This window comes from Marmota monax, unplaced genomic scaffold, assembly GCF_021218885.2.
Source record: "Marmota monax isolate L192 unplaced genomic scaffold, Marmota_monax_Labrador192_F-V1.1 WCK01_AAM20220418_F8-fsc00097, whole genome shotgun sequence".
Taxonomy (NCBI): Eukaryota; Metazoa; Chordata; class Mammalia; order Rodentia; family Sciuridae; genus Marmota; species Marmota monax.
Genome location: NW_026694162.1, coordinates 2540484 through 2563184, shown reverse-complemented (window position 1 = coordinate 2563184; position 22701 = coordinate 2540484). Strand labels below are relative to the sequence as shown.

Sequence of the window (22701 nt, the reverse complement as noted above, 5' to 3'; positions counted from 1 at the left end):
AATATTTCATTGTGTATATGTACCACATTTTCTTTATCCATTTATCTGTTGGAGGACATCCTAGGTTGGTTCCCTAGTTTAGCTATTGTGGCACCTTCATTTTTTAAAAATATTTTTTTTAGTTGTATATGGACACACAATACCTTTATTTTATTTTTATGTGGTGCTGAGGATCGAAGCCAGTGCCCTCCACATGCAAGGCGAGCACTCCACCACTGAGCTGCAACCCCAGCCTGGCACCTTCATTTTTAAGAAGGTTTTTAATGGTACTTTTCTTGGTTGGTTGCCATTTTTACCCTCTAGCAGATTTCCCTCCACCTAGTTTTAAAAGCTTTTGCACTTGGCCCCTGATGTTCCATCTTTCTCAGTGTTATTATAGCATCTTGTGGAGTCAGATGGGTGAATAGTAACTTCTGCTGACGATGTAAGAACAAAGCCAAAACTTGGCCAATGAATATGTTTTTGTAGAGTGTGATTATGGAAAAGTCTGGTAGGATTTTTACCTGCTTGGAGTTTTATTAATGCTTTATTTGCAAGAAGGAACACACTTTTGATTATTTAAAATGTACCCCAAAATACAGAAGTGCCTTAATAAATGTCAAGTTCAAGTAAAAGATATTGCCTCTTTGGAAACACCTTAACATTTTGCATCATTGCCAGACAGATTGCAAGCTCCTTTCACTGATAATTTTATTTCTTTTCCTTGTTCCTTGCAGCAAAAGTAATTAGGAATGGAATGATGGTTTTTACCCTATAATTCACAAATTAACAGGGCTGGTATTAACCTGACAGCAAAGTGGTTTTAATGACTCACAACACAATATCTGAATCCTGGTTGCAGAGGACAATGTTTTGAGGGTTGTAATTTAGAGATTAATACATTTCTTAGACACAGCTTATAAACATGGTTTAGTTTTCTCTTGGGACCACAGTTTTTTTTTTTCCTGACATGATTTTTAGCTGATTATGTATACAGTGTGCTACTTATACTGAAATATAAAACTAATCCAGGGGCAATTTGGTGTTAATATTAAACATTTGAAGTTCAGAGGTGAGATTGAGCCATATGGCCAAAACTTAGGTCTAGATTAGTTGCTTATTTTGAATGGAAGATGGGAGAGAAAACAGCTATCATTAACTGATTCCAAAGCGTTCTAGAATTGACTCCTGGTGGAAGAACGAGTTAATGCTCACACTCGCCCCTCCCCGACCATGATTATGAAGTATTAAATTGTAGAAGCACCTTGGAGGCCCTATGGTTTTTCCCTTGAGGGTTCTATGGTTTCCCAGCAAAACAAAGAAAATAAAGCAGCACAGTTTCTCTTTCTTTGCAGTATTCCTTCCTTCTTTTCATCCAACTTAAAGGTATGTGCACTTTCTCTTTACCACCCCACTGCTTTTGTTTTACCAGGTGACTCTTACTAAGGAGCAGGGAGCAGTAGAAATGTGGCTGTCAATTGAAAGTCACTTCTTCACAAATGATGCATTTTAAACCTGGTGCCCTCTGAGGTTGATGGAGAAAGAAGAGGTAAAACAAGCCACCCAATGCTGACCTTGCATATATGTTGTTAGATTAATGTGTTGTGGTTAAGAACAGAAGATGACTAGGGTTCCTTTCTTGGAATGATATAAAGATGAAAACTAAGAAATGAGCATGGGAGCACGGTAGGGATCTAGGAGAAAGAACCTTCCACACTTGAGTATTTGAGATAATACTTTTCAAGGACATCTATCAGGATAATGCCAAAAAATGGCCTAATCCTCTGGTGTCCTGAGAGAGTATTCTTCTCCTCCATCTGCATTGGGTGGGGCAGGGTAAACAGATAGGTCTTTTTTGTTCATAATCCTTAAAATTGTAAAGAAGAATTTGAAGCATGATTCAAGCCATTCATATTATGAATAAGGCGTAGTTTGGCCCTGAACTATAGAAACTGACCTATAACTGATCCAGAAGGACCCTTGAAAAGATACCAGATTTGAAGTGATACCAGCTTGCTGCAATCAAATCATTAGCAATAGAAACTATGTGGTACTATTGCGTTCTTTGGGTTATCAATTTCTCTTGCTAAGAGTACTTTCAAATTATTTAAAATAAACCATCTGTGTTTTTACATTATTTTACATTGAGCCACAGATGTGTTTGTAAAAGAGAGAGAGAGAAAGAGAGAGAGAGAGAGAGAGAGAGAGAGAGAGAGAGAGTAGTATGTAGGGTACAGGAAAATACAGCTCTAACAGTGTTTCTAGGAATCTATGGCTATTGTAAACAGTTGTTTCTAAAGCATTAATAAACTTATTCATCCAACAACACTCTAGAAAGATTAGATCAAAATTACTTTTAATTTTTGTGGACAAATGGCAATGGAGAGTTTTTTCTTTTATAGGTTATTGAGCAATCTTGTGGCTTAGAAAACAGCTGATGCAGCTGGGAGGGAGAAGCAAGGACTTAATTGGCTACCTGCACAGTGTTGTGTCTCTACCAAATACACCCCAGTGGGATTTGACTCGGCTGTCAATTATCTCAGTGACCCATCATTTTCAGCAACTACAGGAACTAAGGGTAGAGACAGAATGAGATTAATATAGCTTGATACTTTTGTCTGCTATGAATGTCTATGTATCTTGTTTCTAAATAGTTTTCCAGAGATGTTTTACACATAGTGTCTCTGAATAAATGGCTTTATCTGCTCCTGAATAAAAATAGAGGCCAATTTTTGGGCCAGAGATTAAGCTGGATACCTTTCTTGTTTTGGTAATTTGGTAGTGTTCTTAGGGGTCATGATGGAGGGCTACTCATTTCATCCTACTCAAGACACAATCAGTTTACATAAAATCAACAATACATGCCAGGGTGCCCTAAAGATGAGTATAAGTGATTAAAGTGTGAGTTAGGTTGCCTGGTGTTCCCTTGATGGTCTGTGTCTCACAGTGAGGGTTGGGATAGAAATGATCTGGCCTGCTTTCCTCTGGTCTTGTTCCTGAATCTTACACAAAGAGTACAAGTTGCCAGGCTGTGTAATTCTGAGGCTTAAAGGTAAATATCATCTTTCCATCATAGATAATTTAGTCATCATGGCTCCTAGTGCATAAGCCAACTACTTTATCTCATGCTCAACCTAAGAAACAATGATCTATTCCATCCCTGAAGAAATGTCTGGCTTTGGAGAGCTATTTCAAAAGCATGGCACTTTTTAGAAGGAATTTTAAATAGTCATTTAAGTGTATTTATGACTGCCATGGACCTAATTGTGCCTTGCCCTCAATCTACAGGATGGCAACCTTACTCCAATGTGACTAGATTTGGAGATAAGGCCTTTAGGAAATAAAGAAATCATAGGGTATGGACTGAGGATGTAGCTCAATAGTAGAGTACTTGCTGAGCATGTGTGAGGTGCTGGGTTCAATTCTCAGCACCACATTTAAATACATAAAATAAGTGTTCATCAACAATTAGAAAAAAATATTAAAAAAAGAAGTTATAGGGTAGGTAGGTAGGTAGTCCTACCTAATCTGGTAGGATTAATGAATGACTTTATAGGAAGCACAAGGCAAAGATCCTATCCATCACTGTCTCTCCATACACCAATTAAAGGCCATGAATGGACTTAGAACGAAGGTGGAAGAGAGCTCTTACCAAAATCAAATAAGTCAGCACCTTGCTCTGGAACTTCCCAACTTCCAGAGCTGTCTGTGTTTAAGCTACCCAATTTATAGTTTTCTGTTAAAGCTGCCCAAGGTGACTGTAAAAGTGACTTTCTTTTATTTGGACTTCAGAACCCAACCCTGAAGTCAGATGTGGTTCATGTGGCTGAGATGCAAACCTTTGCCCAGCATTTTCTCCTAGCTGTGTGCTGCTGCAGAAGAGGGGAAGGGAGTAACTAGAGGTGTCCGAAGTGCCTCCTCCCCAGTCCCTTCCCATGCTTCTTTTTGAAAAGGTTCTGTGTGGCTGACATCAATTACAATTGCTCCCTCAGCAACATCATATGTAGAGATGGTGATCATCATCAAACCTTGAATCAGTGTAATATTCTGAAAACACCATAGTATTTGGGGTCAGACAAGTCTATATGACAAACTCATGTACCCTACTAGTGACTATGTGACCTAAATAATCTTTTGGGGTCTCAATTTCTCATGTGTTAAATAGGAAAAATAATATCTACTGTTTATTTCACAGATTGTTGTGAAAATTCAGTGAAGGAATATATGTAGGAAATTCAATAAAGTGCTTGGCATGTAGCATGTACCATAAGCATAATATCACATGACATTGAACACTGGCTGTGTACTAGCTTTGGGCTTGCTGGGGATAGAGAAAGGTGTAAGAAAGCTAAAGACCTACTGGAAGCAGGAACTTGCATATAAAAAGGGAACTGACTGTAGATCAAGCTGAATGTAACAACCAACATGTCTCCAGAGCTACTCAGGTTCCTGCTCATGGTGGAGAAAGGGGCTTGTGTCCAAATGTAGACTAAGGAACTCTTTCCTTTAGCTTGCTTGCTTTCTTTTCTCCTCTCCTCCTCCTCCTCCTCCTCCTCCTCCTCCTCCTCCTCCTCCTCCTCCTCCTCTTCCTCCTCCTCTTTATTCTTTTGTTAATTCCAGGGATTGAACCCAGCAGTGCTTAACCACTGAGTTATGTCCCCAGTCCTAGTTCGTATTTATTTAGAGACAGGGTCTCACTAAGCTGCTTAGGGCCTAAGTTGTTGAGGCTGGCTTTGAACTTCTGATCCTTCTGTCTCAGCCTCCCAATATGCTAGGATTATAGTGATGTACCATCAGTCTTGGCCAGGAAGATTGTCTTTTTGTGAAGAAAAATGAAAGCTAACCTACTCAATGTATTTAGTGAAGCAGATGATTTCCATTCTGGCTACGTGTTCTCTTTCCCCACACGGATACCTAATTGCCTTATTTTAGGACCACTCTTAGACTAGCTCCTCTAGGAGTCTGTGTGCTAGGAATTAGGAATGGGCCACTTGGGGGAGCCTCCTTTCTTTGTGTTGGACCTTATTTTTTATCATTTAAAAGCAATCTGACAAAATGTTAGGGAAAAATTAAGAGTTTGTCAAACTGATTTCACATTCTTTGCATCCCTGTCAAATGCAGTAACTCAGGATATGCTACATGGCCTTCAGTCATGTGCTTGGAGATGAGCATCTTCCACAGCCTGAATGACCCTGAGCTGGGAAATGTCATTTTCATCACCAAGAGCAGTGGAGATGATGGCAGCTGATTACACTGCCCCTTGGCAGGGACTCTTAATCTTCTTTTTGTATTGTGGACTCCTTAGGTTAACAGTGACATCTATGGATTATTTCCCAGAATGATATTTTTAAGGATATAATATAAAGTCTGTAAGATTACAAAGGAAACTAATTAGCTTAAAATACACTTATCAAAATGTTATGATAATAGGGCTGGGGATGTGGCTCAATCGGTAGCGCGCTCGCCTGGCATGCGTGCAGCTCGGGTTCAATCCTCAGCACCACATACAAACAAAGATGTTGTGTCTGCCGAAAACTAAAAAATAAATATTAAAATTCTCTCTCTCTCTTATAAAAAAATGTTATGATAATAACATGCACTTAATTAATAGCCAAACAATAAGATCTAATATCAAGTCTAAGAACTATAACAATTTTAAATAAGTAATAAACATTAATGAAAATTTGTATATACACAGCAACTCTAATTGACTAATAAAATCTATGGTTTCTTACTCAACAAGGTCACAGATACTGCTAACACTACTGAGGCATGTTGGTTACATTATCATAGAAGGAAATGCCAGAATTTCACTTACAGATTAATGGAAACAAATATGTCTTTTTTTTACTTATCCAAGTTCAAGGTCCACCTGTATTGTCCAGTTAAAAATCTTTGCTTTAGGAATACCAAACAAGGGAAAAGAGAGAATTCTGAACCTTTTAATTACTTTTCCTAAGACCAATATTTTGGGCTCACAATAAAATCCAATTACATTTCAGTACCCGTTGAAATTATATTATAATTTTTTTTGCATTATTTGAAATGCAAAGTAGCAAATTTTCTCCTCATATCTTTTTGGAAACCTACATTTTACAAAGGACTTAAAGTGCCTTGGGCAGAGGGTTTGCATAAGATACTCATTTCATGAAGTGCAGTTAAATCCCAGACCATTTCAGGAAAAGTTCTTGCTTACAAAGATGCTCATAATCTTTCCAATGAGGAGAAAAAATGTTATGTGAAGAAACTAGAGGGTTTGGGACCCCTTTTTGGATATGTTCTTGAAAAGTTCCACACAGAGTCTAAAAGAGAGATTCATGGATAAGCAATGGCCTCTTAGGAGGCAGAGAGCCAAAGTTTGAAGTTGAAAGATTCAGATAAGTAAGAGGTGGAGAGATGCTAATGGGTGCAGTGAAGTCAGGTAGCTGTTAGCCCAAGTGTAAGTATGTGCAGTGATGAGCTCAGGCAGGTAGGGTATAGAACACTTTGATAGACATTGGCTAATATACACCAATGATGGTGGGATATTATTGGCAAAGAGGAATTATTGCAGTCTTTTAATAGGAAGACAAATAAATTTCTGTTTCAGGAATGTTAACATGACCAGAATGTATTTGATGAATTAGGGGCAGGAAGAAAGTGTGGACAATAGTTTTAGGATCAAATGGCAAGACTGGGTAGATAAAATTATACTTACTTTCCCTATCCTAATGTTTCCCATAACTACCTAAAGATGGAATTTGCCTGGAGAGCCTATAATGATACAGATTACCCCTGAAAATGATAGCCCAAGTAAGTCTGGGATTCATCAAGGAAATTATGATTTTTAAAACATCTTCATATGATTTTATCTTCTAACAGTTTGAAAAATACTTAACAGGAATGTTTGATCAGATCTGAAAACTTGCATGTGGTAGTGTCAAAGTAAAAATTACTCTGGACAAAGTATAATTTTTAAATAGGCAAGGAAGACTATTCGAAGCTGTCATAATAAAGGACTGAGACCAGAACTCAGTATGAACTTAACTCCACTGAAACAAAGGGTGGTGGGTTCTCAAGGGCTGAGATCAACTACTGGAAAAGAAATGGAAGACAGAAAGGGGTTTATTGGACAATGGGATGCATCAAGTACATTGTATTATTTTGTAAATGTCTTTGTGACTAGGTTACTTGTATTTGCTAATTAGTACCTAGTCAAAATTAGACTCCCATCCTCTGATGGAGACAGGGGAGAAAGGGGCACTATCTTCCTTGATTCAATTTCAAAGGGATAGTTTCCAGGTACTTGAGAAAGACAGACATGGGTTATAAAATGACAGAAAATGGGAGAAGATTTACAATCCAAAGGGAAAAAGAAAGAGTTCATAATTGCACATTTTCTTAAGTAAATGCTTCTAAAGGAAAGAGAGGTCAGGGTTCTATTATCAGGAAGAAAGCTGTCTAAAATTTAGTGAAGCTGAGGTCACCTTAGTCAAGGGTAATGTAATGCCACTACTACCACTGCTGCTGCTGCTACTATTATCATCAGGGTAGACTACTCAATAGAGACTGGAAAGGAAGAACTAGTGTTAGGACTATCAGAAAAGAAATATCAACATTCCTTCCTAACCTAATGTTGGGAATTAGAAAGTGGGATACAGAGGATACAGACAAAGGTGTTGACCCTTGACTCAAAGAGAATGAGGTCCAGTGATAGAAATGGAATTTCCAGCTGTCTGGGAGAGATGTGATGCCAAATGACCCATGTCAACATAGTAGAGCATAACTCTTAGGTTCCTTTGGGAGAAATAGCACCTGGTAGTCGGCATGGTAGCTGATGGTAAGTAGGGAGAATGGCAGGGCTTGTGGAGACCTCTGGAGCATGGTGTTTCCTGATAGAGCACAGCAGACGAACACTGCACTATGCATTCAGCATCAGCAATGTGTGGGCTATACCTCAGTCACACAGAAGTCACACACACACACACACACACACACACACACACACACCCTGCATATATATTGAATATGGTATGTATACTGAAGCGTTTTGAAGCAAACCACAGGCATTTTAGCAACTGGGTATTATGAAAACCCCTCACCTCCCATTTAGCCCAAATTACACAGGAAATTTGTCAGAAAACTTGTTGGAGGGGGTCAAGGCTTTTAAAGGTAGCCTGGGAATGATGACTGAAGAGGTGACAGCTGAAACCCTGGGAGGAGATGAGATTTTCAAAAAGTTACTGGGGATATATGACATTAATGTTTTTGCTTCTTTTCAGTTACTTTTTTTAGTGATCGGAAATGACTGAGAAATCAGATAAAAATAATTCCACTCGAGAGAGACCCACAGATCGAAGTTCTCCAGAGAAAAACTGTCAAATTGGACAGAAGCAATTGGTATGATACATGGATTTTATGATTCCATATTGTTTGGTGAGTTCCAAACTTGGGGATCTCTGAGATGCTGGTGGACTTAGTGCAAAGGTGGGTTCAGTCAGAACTCCACCAGATGGGTCTCTGTGCCAGCTGTTGGACTGGTTTCACCTGACAGGTCCTCTTTGCCTCTCACGTTCCTTCATTTTTATTCCAATGTTCTTTGTATGCAATAAAATCTCACCCTCAGAGTAGAATACTTGAAAAAAATATATACTCAAGTGTTTTAATTGAACAAACCTCTATTTTGGTCTCATTGTGTCATGGTTCTAAACTTTGTATATATTGACTCATCTAATTCTTATCACAAGATAGTACTGTTGGCCCCATTTTACAAAATGGGAAACTGAGGCTTAGTGAAGTAGGAACTTGCTCAAGGCACACCACGGGCAAGCAGCAGAGCTTGCAAGAGCTAAGCACCTAGTACCTAGAAAGTACTAGGTGTTACCTATTTCGTAGCTGTACCTAAGTGCAGAGCTGTTACATAAGCTCAGATCTGTAAAACAAACCCACATATACACAACTAAGATGAAAATTTCAAAGAAACATATTATTTTAGATTGCCTAAACTATTATATTAAATAAATTGTAGGAGAGCCTATGATATCCTGTTACTCATGTTACATGGAAACTGTCCTTTTGTCTCCACGTTTAGTGTTTCCAAGTATATGCCAGCCTACATGTTTGGGATACCCAGATTACTTTCTCCTAAAATCCTTCAAGAGAGCATTCCCTTCCCTCGTGATATGTGTGCTGCATGTTTTTTTTTTTTAAGTCATCAGTATTTGATTGAAGTATTTGATTGCTTTCTTCCCAATTAGGCCTCATTTAATTTCTAATTACAAAAACCCCCCAAAGACTTCCGAAAATTTCCCCTAACACCCTAGAAAATAATTCTAGCAAGACATTTCTATTCAAATCTGGCTTTGACTAAGAGTGGGTCCTCCAGGTGGCTACGCTCTCACGTGAAGGCCTAGTGATGTCCACAGTCCCAGAATAGGCAGTCCTAAAACTCATCCCAGACCTGGAGGGTAGGGCTGAGCATACTGTGGGTCCTCATTGGTTTGAGACTTTACATAGGCATCGTCTGCTCATAGCTGAGGAAGGACCACTGGACCATTATTCCTTCATCCTTATCCATCATAAAATGCTATTTCTGATATTCATCTTCATCCTATTTGGAAAGGACCACCCGCTCACTATCAGTTCTATAATAAAATTTACATCTCTTTGTATGAATTTCCTGTGGGGCTTGGGAAGAGTCTCATACCTTAGATGAAGCTGACTGTGGTTTTCATGTAAAAAGAGGTTTTGTGTTTCCCCATGATTATTTTTTTACATTTTTATTGTGTAAGTTTTGTATTATGTATTTATTTGGAAGTAATAGCCTAATTTGAGACTATTTATGTCATCTTTGAAATGTAATCAGGTCAAACTCTTTGGGTTTTCTACATAAAACAAATATACTTTCATGCCATTATGATTAAAGTCACAGAAAGTTCTTTTGGAAAGGCAAAACGAATGATATAATTCCTACTACTAAAGCATTTTGTTTGTTTCTCAGCAACAAATAGAAAGGCAGCTAAAATGCTTGGCATTTCAAAACCCTGGACCACAGGTAGCAGACTTCAACCCAGAAACAAGGCAGCAGAAGAAGAAAGCCCGGATGTCAAAGATGAATGAATATTTTTCTGTGAAACACAAGTAAGCCCATGACTCATTCTATTTTATTAGTGGGATTATAAAATTTTCAGGGTCTCTCCTGGTATGGTGGTGCATTCCTGTAATCCCAGCAACTCTGGAGCCTGAGGCAGGAGAATTACAAGTTCGAGGCTAGCCTCAGCAACTTAGCGAGGCCCTAAGCAGCTTAGTGAGAACCTGTCCAAAAATAAAAAAACAAAAAGGGCTGGGGATGTGGCTCAGTGGTAAAGTGTCCTGGGTTAAATCTACAGTACCTGACGACGACGACGATGATAATAATAATAATAATAATAATAATAATTATTATTATTATTATTATTATACTAATAGAAATAAAACTCTCCATTTCTCCTTGATTTTAATTAGATTGCCTCTTCTATGATTTAAAAATATCTGAATTAAAATAGTACTCCATATTCCTGGAAGTTAGCAAATATAATCTGAAACAAGAAATCAATTAAAAATAAAAAGCCCTGTATTATAGTAATAGCTTAGTAGGAAATGTGATTAAAAGTAACAAAGATGCATCCTTAGAAGGAGAAATAATATCACCAAGGGAGTGAATTTGGAATATTAAATGGGTGCAGTACTATCATTAAGATTGCTAGTGCATCAGAAGTAGAAACTAGTTGGGTGTGTAGCTCAGCAGTAGAGAGCTTACCTAGTATTAAGGAGGCCCTTGGTTCAATCCTCACTACACACACACACACACACACACACACACACACACACACATTAAGCAAACCAAAAAGAAAAATTGATAAGTTCAACTGCATTAAAATTAATAACATGGGGCTGGAGTTGTGGTAGAGCGCTTGCCAGGCATGTGTGACTGGTTTGATTCTCAGCACCATATACAAATAAATAAATTAAATAAAGGTCCATTGACAACTAAAAAAAAACATATATATTTTTAAAAATTAATAACATATACTCATTAAAAGATGCCCTTAAAACAACAAAAGAAAAATCACAAAGTGGAAAAAGTTATAAGAGATCAGAATCTAAGATATTTAAAGACTCTTAGAAGTAAATAAGATAAAGATAAACATCATAATAGAAAAATAAAGAAAATAGTGAACCAACATTTCACAGAAGATAAAGCTAATGTGGATACTAAACCTCATCAGTACCTTCTGGAGAAGGGCCATGTATTCCAGATAGGCAGAGTTTAGTATGATGATATCAAAGTTGATGAAGCTTTGGGTCATGAATTGAATGTTAAATGGTACAACCACTATTTAAAAACATCTTGGCATTTCCTATGCGTCTTATGATTCTCATTTTCATTCCTTGGTATATATCCTGGCAAAGTCTTATTATGTATAAGGGGAGACATGTTCAAGAAGTTTCATGGCAGCAATGTAACAGCAAAAACAAAGAGTAAATAATTCAAATGACATTCAGTAGTGGAAAATATAAATGACCTGTGCTATATTCATAGAGCAGGCTACATGTAGCAGTAAAAATATCTGAATAAAGCTAATCTGTACCATCATGGAAGAATCTCACATCATGGAGTAGGATAAAAAAGCAAATTATAGAAGAAATATCTCAGTATGCTTGGGGATACATCCATACATTGCTTAACTAAAAGTAAAAAAAGCACATCATCTTTATATCAAGGTGCAGTTCCTGTTGGAGTGGTCATAGAGAAATGTAATGAGTAGTACATGAGGAGGACTTCAAAGGTATAATTATCTATCCATAGAGCATGTGTATTTTAGACACTTTTATATGTAGGGTAGTTGAGAATTTTATGAGTGATTGTATCATATGGGCAGGAAACCATAAACTCATTTTGATTTCTGATTAAAGGCTAGGGAGTGTTAAGTTCAGGCAAAGCAAGGAAAGGACAGACACTCTCCGTTGGTTTTAGGAACACCCACTCATTATCAGTTCTTTAGTAAAATTTACATCTCTTTGTATGAATTTCCTGTGGGGCTTGGGAAGGGTCTCATACCTTAGATGAAAATCCTCTTCAGACAACCCTGCGGAAGTGTTACACCATGCAGCAAGTACCCATGCTTTATTAGGAAAGGGGGACAGGGTGGAGCTATATTACCTCACTGAAGAGGAAGAGGCCAGGTGTTTTGCCAGCTTGGAGACAAAGGGTACACAGGTACATAATTTGACCACACCAACAAAGGGCCAGCCTTTTGGACTTCAACTGCTAATAATGAATCTGAGTCGTATAGAGGTGTTTTTGTTATCTAAGGCTTTCCAATAGCTTGGTTGGAATTACATATTTCAAAATGATTTGGTTTGGAGGGGATGGTGAAATTCTCATGAAAGTCTCTGCCCCTTGGCCATGTTGCAGTTACTGACAGAAAACATGGGAATCTACAGCAGGGTGGGGACTCTGGTGGTCTTCATGGTACAGAGTACCTTGCCTTCACTCAGAACCTATGATGTGGTGTCCTATCATCTCTGTCACCTGCATTCTCCCTTCCCACTGGGTAAAAGACATCAGAAAGGAAAGAAGTGGCACCTGTAGAATGTCAGTGGCAGAGTTTTCTTATTTAAATGATTTTGACGTACTCACTGATAGTCCTCATTTTGAGTCATTAAAAAATGTAATTGCAAAAATATCAGAAAGAAGAGTATAATCTCTTAGGGGAAATTCCATCAAGAATAGTTAAATTTTAAAGAAAAAATTGTAACATAGGAAGAAGTGTTAGTCAGCTTATTCCTCATAATTCTTTGAGGATTATTATGTTCCCTGGCAATGCTGGGAAAATGAAGAGTTACTTTCCATGACAAGCTGGCTGCACTGGAAATGGTTCAATCACATATTGACTGAAATTCCCATGACGTCACTGCCACCTACTGTTCTGGAGTGTTTCTGGGTCATTTCCAAGGTGCTGTTCACTCAGACTGAAAGGATTGTGTATATGAAGTCACAGCACATTAATTTATTCTCCATGTTGAGGACAATTGTACTGTCATATGAATGTCATTCTTTTCTTACAGAGTTATGAAGAAGTATGACAAAAGTGGCAGGCTAATTTGTAATGATGCTGACCTGTGTGACTGCCTAGAGAAGAACTGCCTGGGCTGCTTCTACCCCTGCCCCAAATGTAACTCCAACAAGTGTGGGCCTGAGTGCCGCTGCAACCGACGGTGGGTTTATGATGCCATTGTCACCGAATCTGGAGAGGTCATCAGCTCACTGCCATTTAATGTTCCTGACTAGGAGCTGTTGAGTTCTTGTGGACTGATTTGTTTCTTCTTTTAAGTCAACCTTTTTCTTTTGGATAAATGTTGGGGTTTGGGCAAAATGTTGGAAAAACATCCGTAAGACTAGAGTTCTCTCCAGCTGCGGAAGAGTGTTCGCTGGGCAATGATTCTATAAGCTTTGGTCTTCTCTCATTTTTTAGCTCGGAATGGAAGAATGTGACAGTGGATGGATCACAATCTCTCCCCAACACCCCTATTTCTACGTTGCCTTCAAATTAAAAATCTCTCCCTCCTTCTTCATATCTGAGAGCATACAGTTTTAAAGATTTTCAGAACTCTGTTGCTGAGAGGTTTGTCTTACACAGAACATAGAATCATAAATTCGTCATGTCTAGTTATCCTTGTAATCTTAGGCATCACTAATTCTAAATCAGAATTGGCATTTGGACTAGAAGAAAAACAGCCTCTGTGTCTTTTAACTGCGTACTCATTTTTTAAAAATTCAACAATTAAAACTAAATTTGGTAATGCTTGGTAATATTATTACACATTTGCATTTTATTTGTAAAAATTGAAAAATTAGGACTTGAATATTCTAAAAGTGGTAGTTTACATTTTTAATTCCGGAATCAGTATTTCAAGATTTTTTCTTTTCAGAGAGAGGAAAGTTGAGTTCATATATGAAAAAAAAAAGTTTTTTGTACGTTTCCAAGTAGTTCACTAGGAACGTGATGTGGCCCTTTCAGTTCTGATACATCATAGTATAGGAAGCTGAATTCAACTTTCTTTGAATCCATTTTTTGACTATCTTGTTAATTTTAAGTCAGTGGTTCTCATATTTTCTGTGCATCAGAATCACCCAGAGAACTTGTTCCTCCATAGATTTTGTAGCCTCCCCACCCAGAGTTTCTGTTTCATTCAGTCTGGGACAGGGTTCAAGAATTTGCATTTGTAATAGGTCCCACATGATGTTGGTACAACTGAGATTGGGACCGCCCTTTGAGAATCACTTCTCTAAGTTATATTAGATACATGATGAAAGGAAGTATTTATATGTGTAATTTAATAAATTCTTAAAAAGAAATAAAAGCTTTTGCTTTTGTAGTGAATTTGAAATGTTATAAATAGAGTTTTCAGAATTTAATTTCCCTTCACAATTAGTTTCAAAAACACTTGTTTCTGCACTATACACATGTGCTAGCGAAGACTTCTAACAATTCTGAACTTGTTACTTCACAGTATGTTTTAGGATAAAAGTAACAAAAATCCTAAAAATCAGAACTTCTGTCCACACAGCAAGAACACTTATTCTTTGGCATTGTTCTATATGGAATTTGCTGGGTTGCCCAGATTCAGCTTACTTTTATGGAACATCTACTGTGAGCCAAACAGTGTGTTAACTGCCTCCATCACTACTTTTAAGCATACAACCTTAAGAGGAAGATAAGAGGTGAAATTACCCAAGTCACATCCTTGACTTGGTCACCAGGCATGTGCAACCTCGCCACCTGACGAAAGGGTAGGGGTCTTTTTTCAGTTGATGCATTCTTTTATTCTGAGAGTAATTAATAATTTGTAAATAGTGGAACAAATGAATTGCTTTATTGTTTATTTTAGAATTACATCATTTTAAAGCTAACAGAAACCTTGCAGATCAACTAAATAGTCACGTGGTCAACAAACATCAAGGGAGGTTGCTTTGCGTCAGGCAGCAGACTAGGTACAGAGGATAGAACAGTGAGTGGAATCCACCAGTCTTCATGAAGTTTGTGGATTCAATCAAACTCTTCTTATTTTTGTTGCCTTTTTTTTTAAACTTTTTACAACTGAGGACATTTAGACCTACTCAGATATAATGAGGTGGGTGAGGACACAGAGGAGCTGGCAACCTGGGGTTTTGAACATTAATAAGAGTAGACCACTATTCTTTTCATGATACTACAGATTTCCCAAATGGCCTCATCCTAAAATGTTTCTAGGTTCTTTTCATAATATACAGTCTTGAGTCCCCCTGTAAGTCTCAGGAATCAGAACCTCCAGGACTATTTTTAAACATGCATCCTTGGTAAGTCTCATGATCAGAACACTTGGGGAAACGCTGTTTTATATCATCAGTCACCTTTTTTCATAATAAAAATAATCCTAGGCAAACTAGCATTAAAGTCTTCTTCCCGTTTGTCCCCTCTTATCATTCAGTCTTAAGCATTAATCTGGCTTAAAATGATCTGGTTTGAAAAAGTATATTGGCAAATTAGGTTGGTAAGTTTTCCTAGTAAAGCAAAAAATAAAGTAAAAAAATGCATAACTACTAAGCAGACATCTCATGATACTTGTGTGGAAACCTAGCAAGACATTGATGAGGTGCATTTTTATAAATCAGATTTATTTCATCTTGATCTAATGCTAATTCGGTGCATTTTAAAAAGGCCTCCTGCACTAAATGATTATTACAAAAATAAATTTATTTGAATTGTCAGAAACTTGCTTTGCGAGTGTCTAATTTTTATCACAGAGTGAATAAAGCTCTTTAGTTATTTGAACTAAATTCAGATTAACAAGAAGTGCAGCTGTACTATCTGATTACATTAACCAAGGAAATTGTCTTGTTAGTGTAATAGGATTTTTCTCTTTTCTGCTTGGCTATCTTTCAGTGCTGACAGTGTGTCTTCATGAATATGTATAGAAATTGTAAGGAAAGCAATTTTACAGAAGGTCATTTAAATATAAACTGATGCACACTGAAGGATTTAGACAAGTCACCCTGAGCGCATTTATGCAATGCCATATCACATCAATTTGCATGACAACTTTGCATCTAATTTGGAAGACTTTCCATATAGCGTCTAAAACAATCCTTTATGCTGCCCCCCTTCTAGTGTCTACCCTCCATTATAACCACCTAGATCCATTGCATATATAGACCTTGGGATGTTTGATCACAGAAAAATCATTTAACTTTTTCCTTTATAGACTGCTTTGCTTTTCTGGAAAGTGAATGATGCCTACTTTGGAAACTTTTGAACATGTACATCAGCAAGGCTTCAGTGTTTTGGCCATGCAGGCTGTGTTCTAGTTAAGTGGAGGGTGCCTTTTACATTGACTGCAAGGCCAATGATGTCTCCCAGAGGTGTGCAGCAAAGTGGCTCTGCAAGCGGGTACCATTTGGCATGTGGATTTCTTGATGGTCCAGTAGCTGTTGACACTTACTATATGCTAAGCATTGTGTGCTTTAAATTAACTCATATTCTTGTATAACATAATTTTTAAAATCCTCACTTCTCTCTTTCTCATCTACTTTCTTTCATGCTGCATGAGATCATAAATATATATATATATATATATATATATATATATATACACACACATGTATATATATAATGAACATATATATATATTTATTTATGATCTAGGTTAAGAAACTTTCATAATTTTTTCTTTTTCCAAATTTATATTTTGATCCAGATATACAAAACTCTTTTTCATATTTTCAGATTTCCTAAAATTCTGTTTTTTTCCACAGTATTTTTCTTTACTCTGTGGAAGGGAGATGACTCTCTTGTCATCACTGTCCATGTCTGACAACAGTGTTTACTACTTAGACTCATACCCAATGTGAAAAAATTTTCTATTTTGTGCTTACAGTTTATAAAGGCAGATTATTTCCCTCCTCCCTATTGTATGGCTGCCTATGTGTACTTTATAAATGGGCCAAATCTTAGGTCAGATATAATAAATTCAGAGAGATCAGTGACTGACTTTAAATGTTTTTCCTTAATAGTGCATCAAATAGCCTTTACATAAAATATGAATAGATATTCTACATGGTGACTTTCCATTCATTTATTCATTAATTGATCAAGTACCACCTATATGCCAGGCACTTCACTATACTAGTAATATAATGGGTTAGGGGAGGGGAACACCCTCAGACATGGTGTCCTTATGGACCTGACAGAGAGTAGAGGAGAGAGAGAGAAAATAACCAAGTGATCACATAAACGAATGTGAGAAGAGGGAGAGGTGGTATAACTTTCAGGCAAATCTTTACACAGAAGTCTTCCCTGAGGGAGCCATCACAGGTATGGGGTCGAATGGTGAGAATCACATATAAGGAGAGTTTTCTGATAAAGACCATGTATAGGGATCTGTGGCAGGAAATGTTAAGAGCATGTTCTGGACACCGGAAGAAGCCAAGTGGGAGGGGAGCATTTAGAAGCCTCTGTAGAACAGACAGTGGTCATATCGTGTCTGGCGTTTGAATCGCATTGAAGAATTTCTTCTGTGACCAAAAAACAACAGGAAACTATTGAAGCCCCTTAAGCAATGGAGTGGGTGACATGATCATCATTGCATTTTTAAAAGACAACTCTTGCTACAGTGAGAAAGACAGATGGGAGGACTTTGTCATGGAAGAGAGATGAGGGGTGAGGAACACAGAGGAGCCATAGGTGGCTCCAGGATTTCATGATTGAATAGATGAGGTGGCCATCTGAGCTAGAGGACACTGGAAAAGGACTGATATTGAGGAATGTTCACGAAGGCAATTGCTGGGTCAGATGGTAGTTGTATGTTTGTTTTGTAAGAAGCTGTCAAAATGTTTTCCAGAATGGCTGTATCGTTTCGTATTTCCACCAGCAATGTATGAGGGATCCAATTTTCCCACATCCTGGTCAGCATTTGGAGTTCTTACTGTTTTATTTATTTATTTATTTATTTATTTTTTAATTTTTTATTGTTGGTTGTTCAAAACATTACAAATTTCTTGACATATCATATTCCACACTTTGATTCAAGTGGGTTATGAACTCCCACCTTCACCCCATACACAGATTGCAGAATCACATCAGTTACACATCCATTGATTTACATATTGCCATACTAGTGTCTGTTGTGCTCCGCTGCCCTTCCCGCTGTCTTACTATTTTTTTAAACTGTTCTGATAGGTGTGCAGTGATATCTCATGGTGGCATTAATTTGCATTTGCTTAATGGCTAATAACATGGAACATCTTTTTCATGTATTTATTTCCTATCTGTATGTCATTCTCAGTGAAATGTTTGTTAGTGTCGTTAGTTCAATTTCTAACTGTATTATTTGATTTTTTTTTTGTTGTGATCTAAGAGTTTTATATATATTCTGGCAATGAGTTCTTTGTCAGATATGTGGTTTGCAAATGTTTTCTCTCAGTCTGTAAGGTGTTTTTCATTCTTCTAATTTCTTCTCAGAGCAAAGTTTCCATTTGATGAAGTCCAATTGATAAACTTTTGTCATTTATGGATTGTGCTTTTGGAACTCTGATCCAATCCCTTTTTCCCTTGTATTAGTTTCTTTTTCTTTTTCTTTTTCTTTTTTTTTTTTTTTTTTGGTACCAAGGATTGAACTCAAGGGCACTCGGACACTGAGCCACATCTCCAGCCCTATTTTGTATTTTATTTAGGGCCAGGGTCTCACTGAATTGCTTAGCACCTCGCTTTTGCTGAAGCTGGCTTTCAACTTGTGATCCTGCTGTCTCAGCCTCCTGAGCCACTGGGTTTACAGGCATATGCCACTGTGCCCAACCTTTGTATTATTTTCTAAGAGTTTGATGTGATTCATTTTGAGTTTTATAGAAGATGTGCAATGTGAGATTTCGGTCAAGTTTTTTTTTTTTTTTTTTTTTTTTTGGTCTAGGAATACCCAATTGTTTCAGCACCAGCTGTTGAAAAGACTATTTTTCTTCCATTGAACTACTTTTATTTTTTTTCCAAACATCAGTTGTCCATACTTTGTAGTGCTATCTCTATTTGGGGGCTCTCTATTCAGTTACATATATATTAATTCTGGTAGATATGTAAAGTCTTCAAATTAGGTAGAGTGATTTCTCCTATTTTTGTTTTTAAAAATTGTTTGAACTATTATAGTTCATAGGTTTTTCCATATACACTTTGGAATAATCTTGTCTATATCTATAGTATATATTCTAGAATTTAGTAGAAATTGTATTAAAATCTAAGTATCAGTTTGGGAAGAATTTGCATTGCTCTTATATTGAGTCTTCCCGTTAATGAACACAGCATGTTTATTTATGTGTTTAGATATTTGATTTCTCTCATCATCATTTTGTAGTTTTTGGCACATCAGTCCTGTATAACTACCTATTTCATTTTCTGAGCAATTAAAAATGGTATACCATTTTTAGTATTGTTGAAGGCATATAGAAATACTATTGATTTTTATATGTGTTGATCTTGTACCTTCAAATTTTCTGAACTACTTTATAAATTCTCAAAGTTGTTTTTTCTTTTTTTTTAGATCACTTGTAATCTTCTATGTAGCTGGAATTTGTCATCTGTAAATAGGGACAATTTTATTTCTTCCTCTCTATTCTCTATGTCTTTTCTGACCTTTCCTTTCTGTTCACTATTTTATATAATGCTGCCAAGAGCAGACATCCTCCCCTTGTCCTTAATCTTAGGGAGAATGCAGTCAGTCTTTCACTAGTAAGTGTGCTTTTGGCCATCTTTTAAGGTAGGCTTGCTAGAGAATATTTCTCTTTAGTGTTCCTTCATCTGAGAATGTCTTGATTTCTACTTTATTTTTGAAGGATATCTTTGCTGGATGTAGAATTATGAGTTGCCAATTCTTTACATTCGTTATGTAAAACATGTTTTGCTATTTCCTTTTAGCTTCTACAGTTTCTGATGAGAAATCTGTTGTCATTTGAGATTTTTCTCTGTAGATAATGTGCTGTTTCGCTCCAGCTATTTTTTTGTCTTTGTTTTTAGCTTTTAGAATGTGATGTGTCTTGGTGAGGGTTTATCCTGTTGTGGTGGTGGTACATTGCTACAGCCTGCCCAGAATGGATCAAGGTCTCTCCTCTTGGTCATGGCTGATACGGGTGAGGACAGAGTGTTTTTTGTGGTCCTTGGCTGGAATAAAAGGACTGTTGTTTAAAAGTTTTCTGTATGAATAGGCGGTCCCTTTTTTGGTCCTTTGAATACAGAGCCCAGGTTTTGAGGGCTTTCTCACCTGTGCCCATTAGCATTTCTGGATTGCCAGAATCTTCATTACCTAGTCTTCAAATACCCAGGGAAATACTAAGTAAAAGAGAACCCAGGGTACTTAGTACTGTGCCATTCCTCATATTTAAGGTCACCAGCTAGCTTGACTTCTTCTCCCCACCTTTCAGAATCATCTTATATTTGTTTTATTCAGAAAAATTGCAATACTTAGCTTGAATTAGTGAGCAGAATAGAAAAAAAGCACAACTTCTCCATCTTCTTGGAAGTTCACTGTAGGGCTTTGATATCAAGGTGATGCTAGCCTCATAAAAGGAGTTAGGGGTACATCTTTTTCTCTTCTCTGGAAGGCTTTGTTTCAGATGAAATGCTTCATTCTTAAGTGTTTGTTAAAAATTGCCAGTCAAATCATCTGGACCTGAAGAGTTCCCTTGTTTTTGTTTTGTTGGGTTTTCTTCATTTTTTATATACAAAGCCTTTAAATAATGCATTCATTTAAAAATAGTCATATTCTGTTATATTCTACTTCTTCTTATGTAAATTTTGGACAGTTATATTTTTTCTAGGAATTATATAATTTATAAAATTTTTCAAATTTCTGAACATAAAGATGTATACAATATACACTTACAATTTCAATTATCCACTCTCAAAAATTATTGAAATGATATTACAAACCAGCATCCTTTCCGTAAATTCCTTCTTCTCTTAATCTACTCAGAATCAGATTCTCTTGTTTATAAACAAAACACCCCAAGTCAGATGTCATCCAGAAAATAGAGAGATGCTTATGTGTAGTTTTAGAAAATTGATTTTCAACAAGTTTGCACTAGAAACTTCCTTCCATTTCCTGAGACATGCTCAAAGCCTGATTTAAGAGGTAGGAACTAAGACTTTCCTGCTTCTTTTCAACATACGTGTGACCAATATGATCCCTGTAATCAGAACTGAAAAAGTTTTCACACAATTCATAGAAGTTTTCAACTGATATGGTATAGAAATTACCTTGCTTTGGGTTGTTACTATAAAGAAGTCTCAGAGAAAACAAAAAGTGCAATAAAGAGAGGAAGGGAGGGGAAAGATACATTTTCTTCTCATTGCTTCATATTCAGAAGACCATTTTAGCTTTAAATTTTTCCATAAAGTACTTGGCAGCATACTGTTATCAAGTTATATGATTTATATGTTTTTTTTCTAGGTTCTTGAAAGACAAGGGTGTTTCAACGCATTTTGAAATTTTTGATAATCCGCTTTCCTAAAACAACAAAAACTTAAAAAATAAAAATTACATGCATGGTTTTGGCTCCCTCTGCTGGCTATTCATATGTATGTTGGTATTTTATACAGGACAAAATCAAGACAACTATTTTTCAAATACATACATATTCTAAAAAGATTATTTGGAAGTGATTACAATGAGATTTCTTCTTTTTTTTGAAATAAAATATTTTCTTAAAAATTTGTTTCAGTATTTTGACTTATTGTCTTCAACTTATGATAGACTTCAATTTGGTAAATGTATTTTTATTTTGATATTCTTTTTAAATTTCAGAATTATAACTGAAAACAAGGGATACATAAGCAGAAAACATGAAATTTAGAAAATATTTTATGTAAAATGTCTAATTCCTGTCAGGTGTGGTGGCACACACCTGTAGTCCCAGTGGCTTTGGAGGCTGAGGCAGGAGGATTGTAAGTTCAAATCCAGCCTCAGCAATTTAGCGAGGTCCTAAGCAACTCAGTGAGATCCTGTCTCTAAATAAAATATAAAAAAGGAATGGGAATGTGACTCAGTGGTTAAGTGCTCCTGGGTTCAATACCAAAAAAAATCTAACTTCCATTATATCTCTTTCTCAGGCTGTCTGTGGTGAAAGTACTCAGTTATGCAGACTGGCATTGTTCTGTATTCTCATGGCATTGCTTCCCAGTCAAGCCAGCTCCTCAGTCATTCTCCACAGCTAGTTAAGCCTTCAGACTCTTTAACTTGCCACCTTTTCAATTTGGCAATGCTGCCTCCTTAGAAATAATGGAGGTCATATAATATATAATTCTGACCACCTGATTTTTTCTCCTGCCCCAAATCTTGGTAAGACTCTCTATCCATTTTTCTTCTTGCTGGCATTCCTGTAGTTTGAGTAAAAGAATTTCTCTCCAACAGTCAACTGGAACAACCTCTGGATCCCATTTCCCCGGATTGTTTAGGATCTGCATTACCATTTCTTTTCTGTATCTTTGCAATTTTATTTTTGTTGACTTTTTGTGATCAGCATGCCTTTATGATTAAGTCAGCTAAGGTCTCAAATGCAAATGACTTTGGTAAATTTAAGCCAAAAAAAAAAAAGGCTCACTAAGTAAAAAGAAATGCATAAGAATTTAGCCTCAGTAAGAACTGGTACCAGGGTGAATCTGGGAGCTGCACAGCAGCCAA

At 36.8% G+C, this 22701-nt stretch overlaps 1 protein-coding gene across 1 annotated transcript; it reads left to right on the top strand.

Moving 5' to 3' along the window:
* The first annotated feature begins 1415 nt into the window (after window positions 1-1415).
* Window positions 1416-15004, top strand: Arl14epl (ADP ribosylation factor like GTPase 14 effector protein like). Its single transcript, XM_046465869.2, has 4 exons — window positions 1416-1528; window positions 8241-8358; window positions 9959-10098; window positions 13069-15004. The coding sequence occupies exons 2-4, from the start codon at window positions 8263-8265 to the stop codon at window positions 13289-13291; spliced, it is 459 nt and encodes a 152-aa protein (XP_046321825.1). The 5' UTR covers window positions 1416-1528; window positions 8241-8262; the 3' UTR covers window positions 13292-15004.
* Window positions 15005-22701: the final 7697 nt, after the last annotated feature.

What these genes read in the sequence shown, in the direction of transcription:
- Arl14epl (XM_046465869.2), top strand. Translation starts at nt 8,263, where the DNA reads ATGACTGAGAAATCAGATAAAAATAATTCCACTCGAGAGAGACCCACA. An exon ending in AAATTGGACAGAAGCAATTG is followed by an intron (nt 8,359 to 9,958) that starts GTATGATACATG and finishes TTTGTTTCTCAG; the next exon opens with CAACAAATAGAAAGGCAGCT. An exon ending in TATTTTTCTGTGAAACACAA is followed by an intron (nt 10,099 to 13,068) that starts GTAAGCCCATGA and finishes CTTTTCTTACAG; the next exon opens with AGTTATGAAGAAGTATGACA.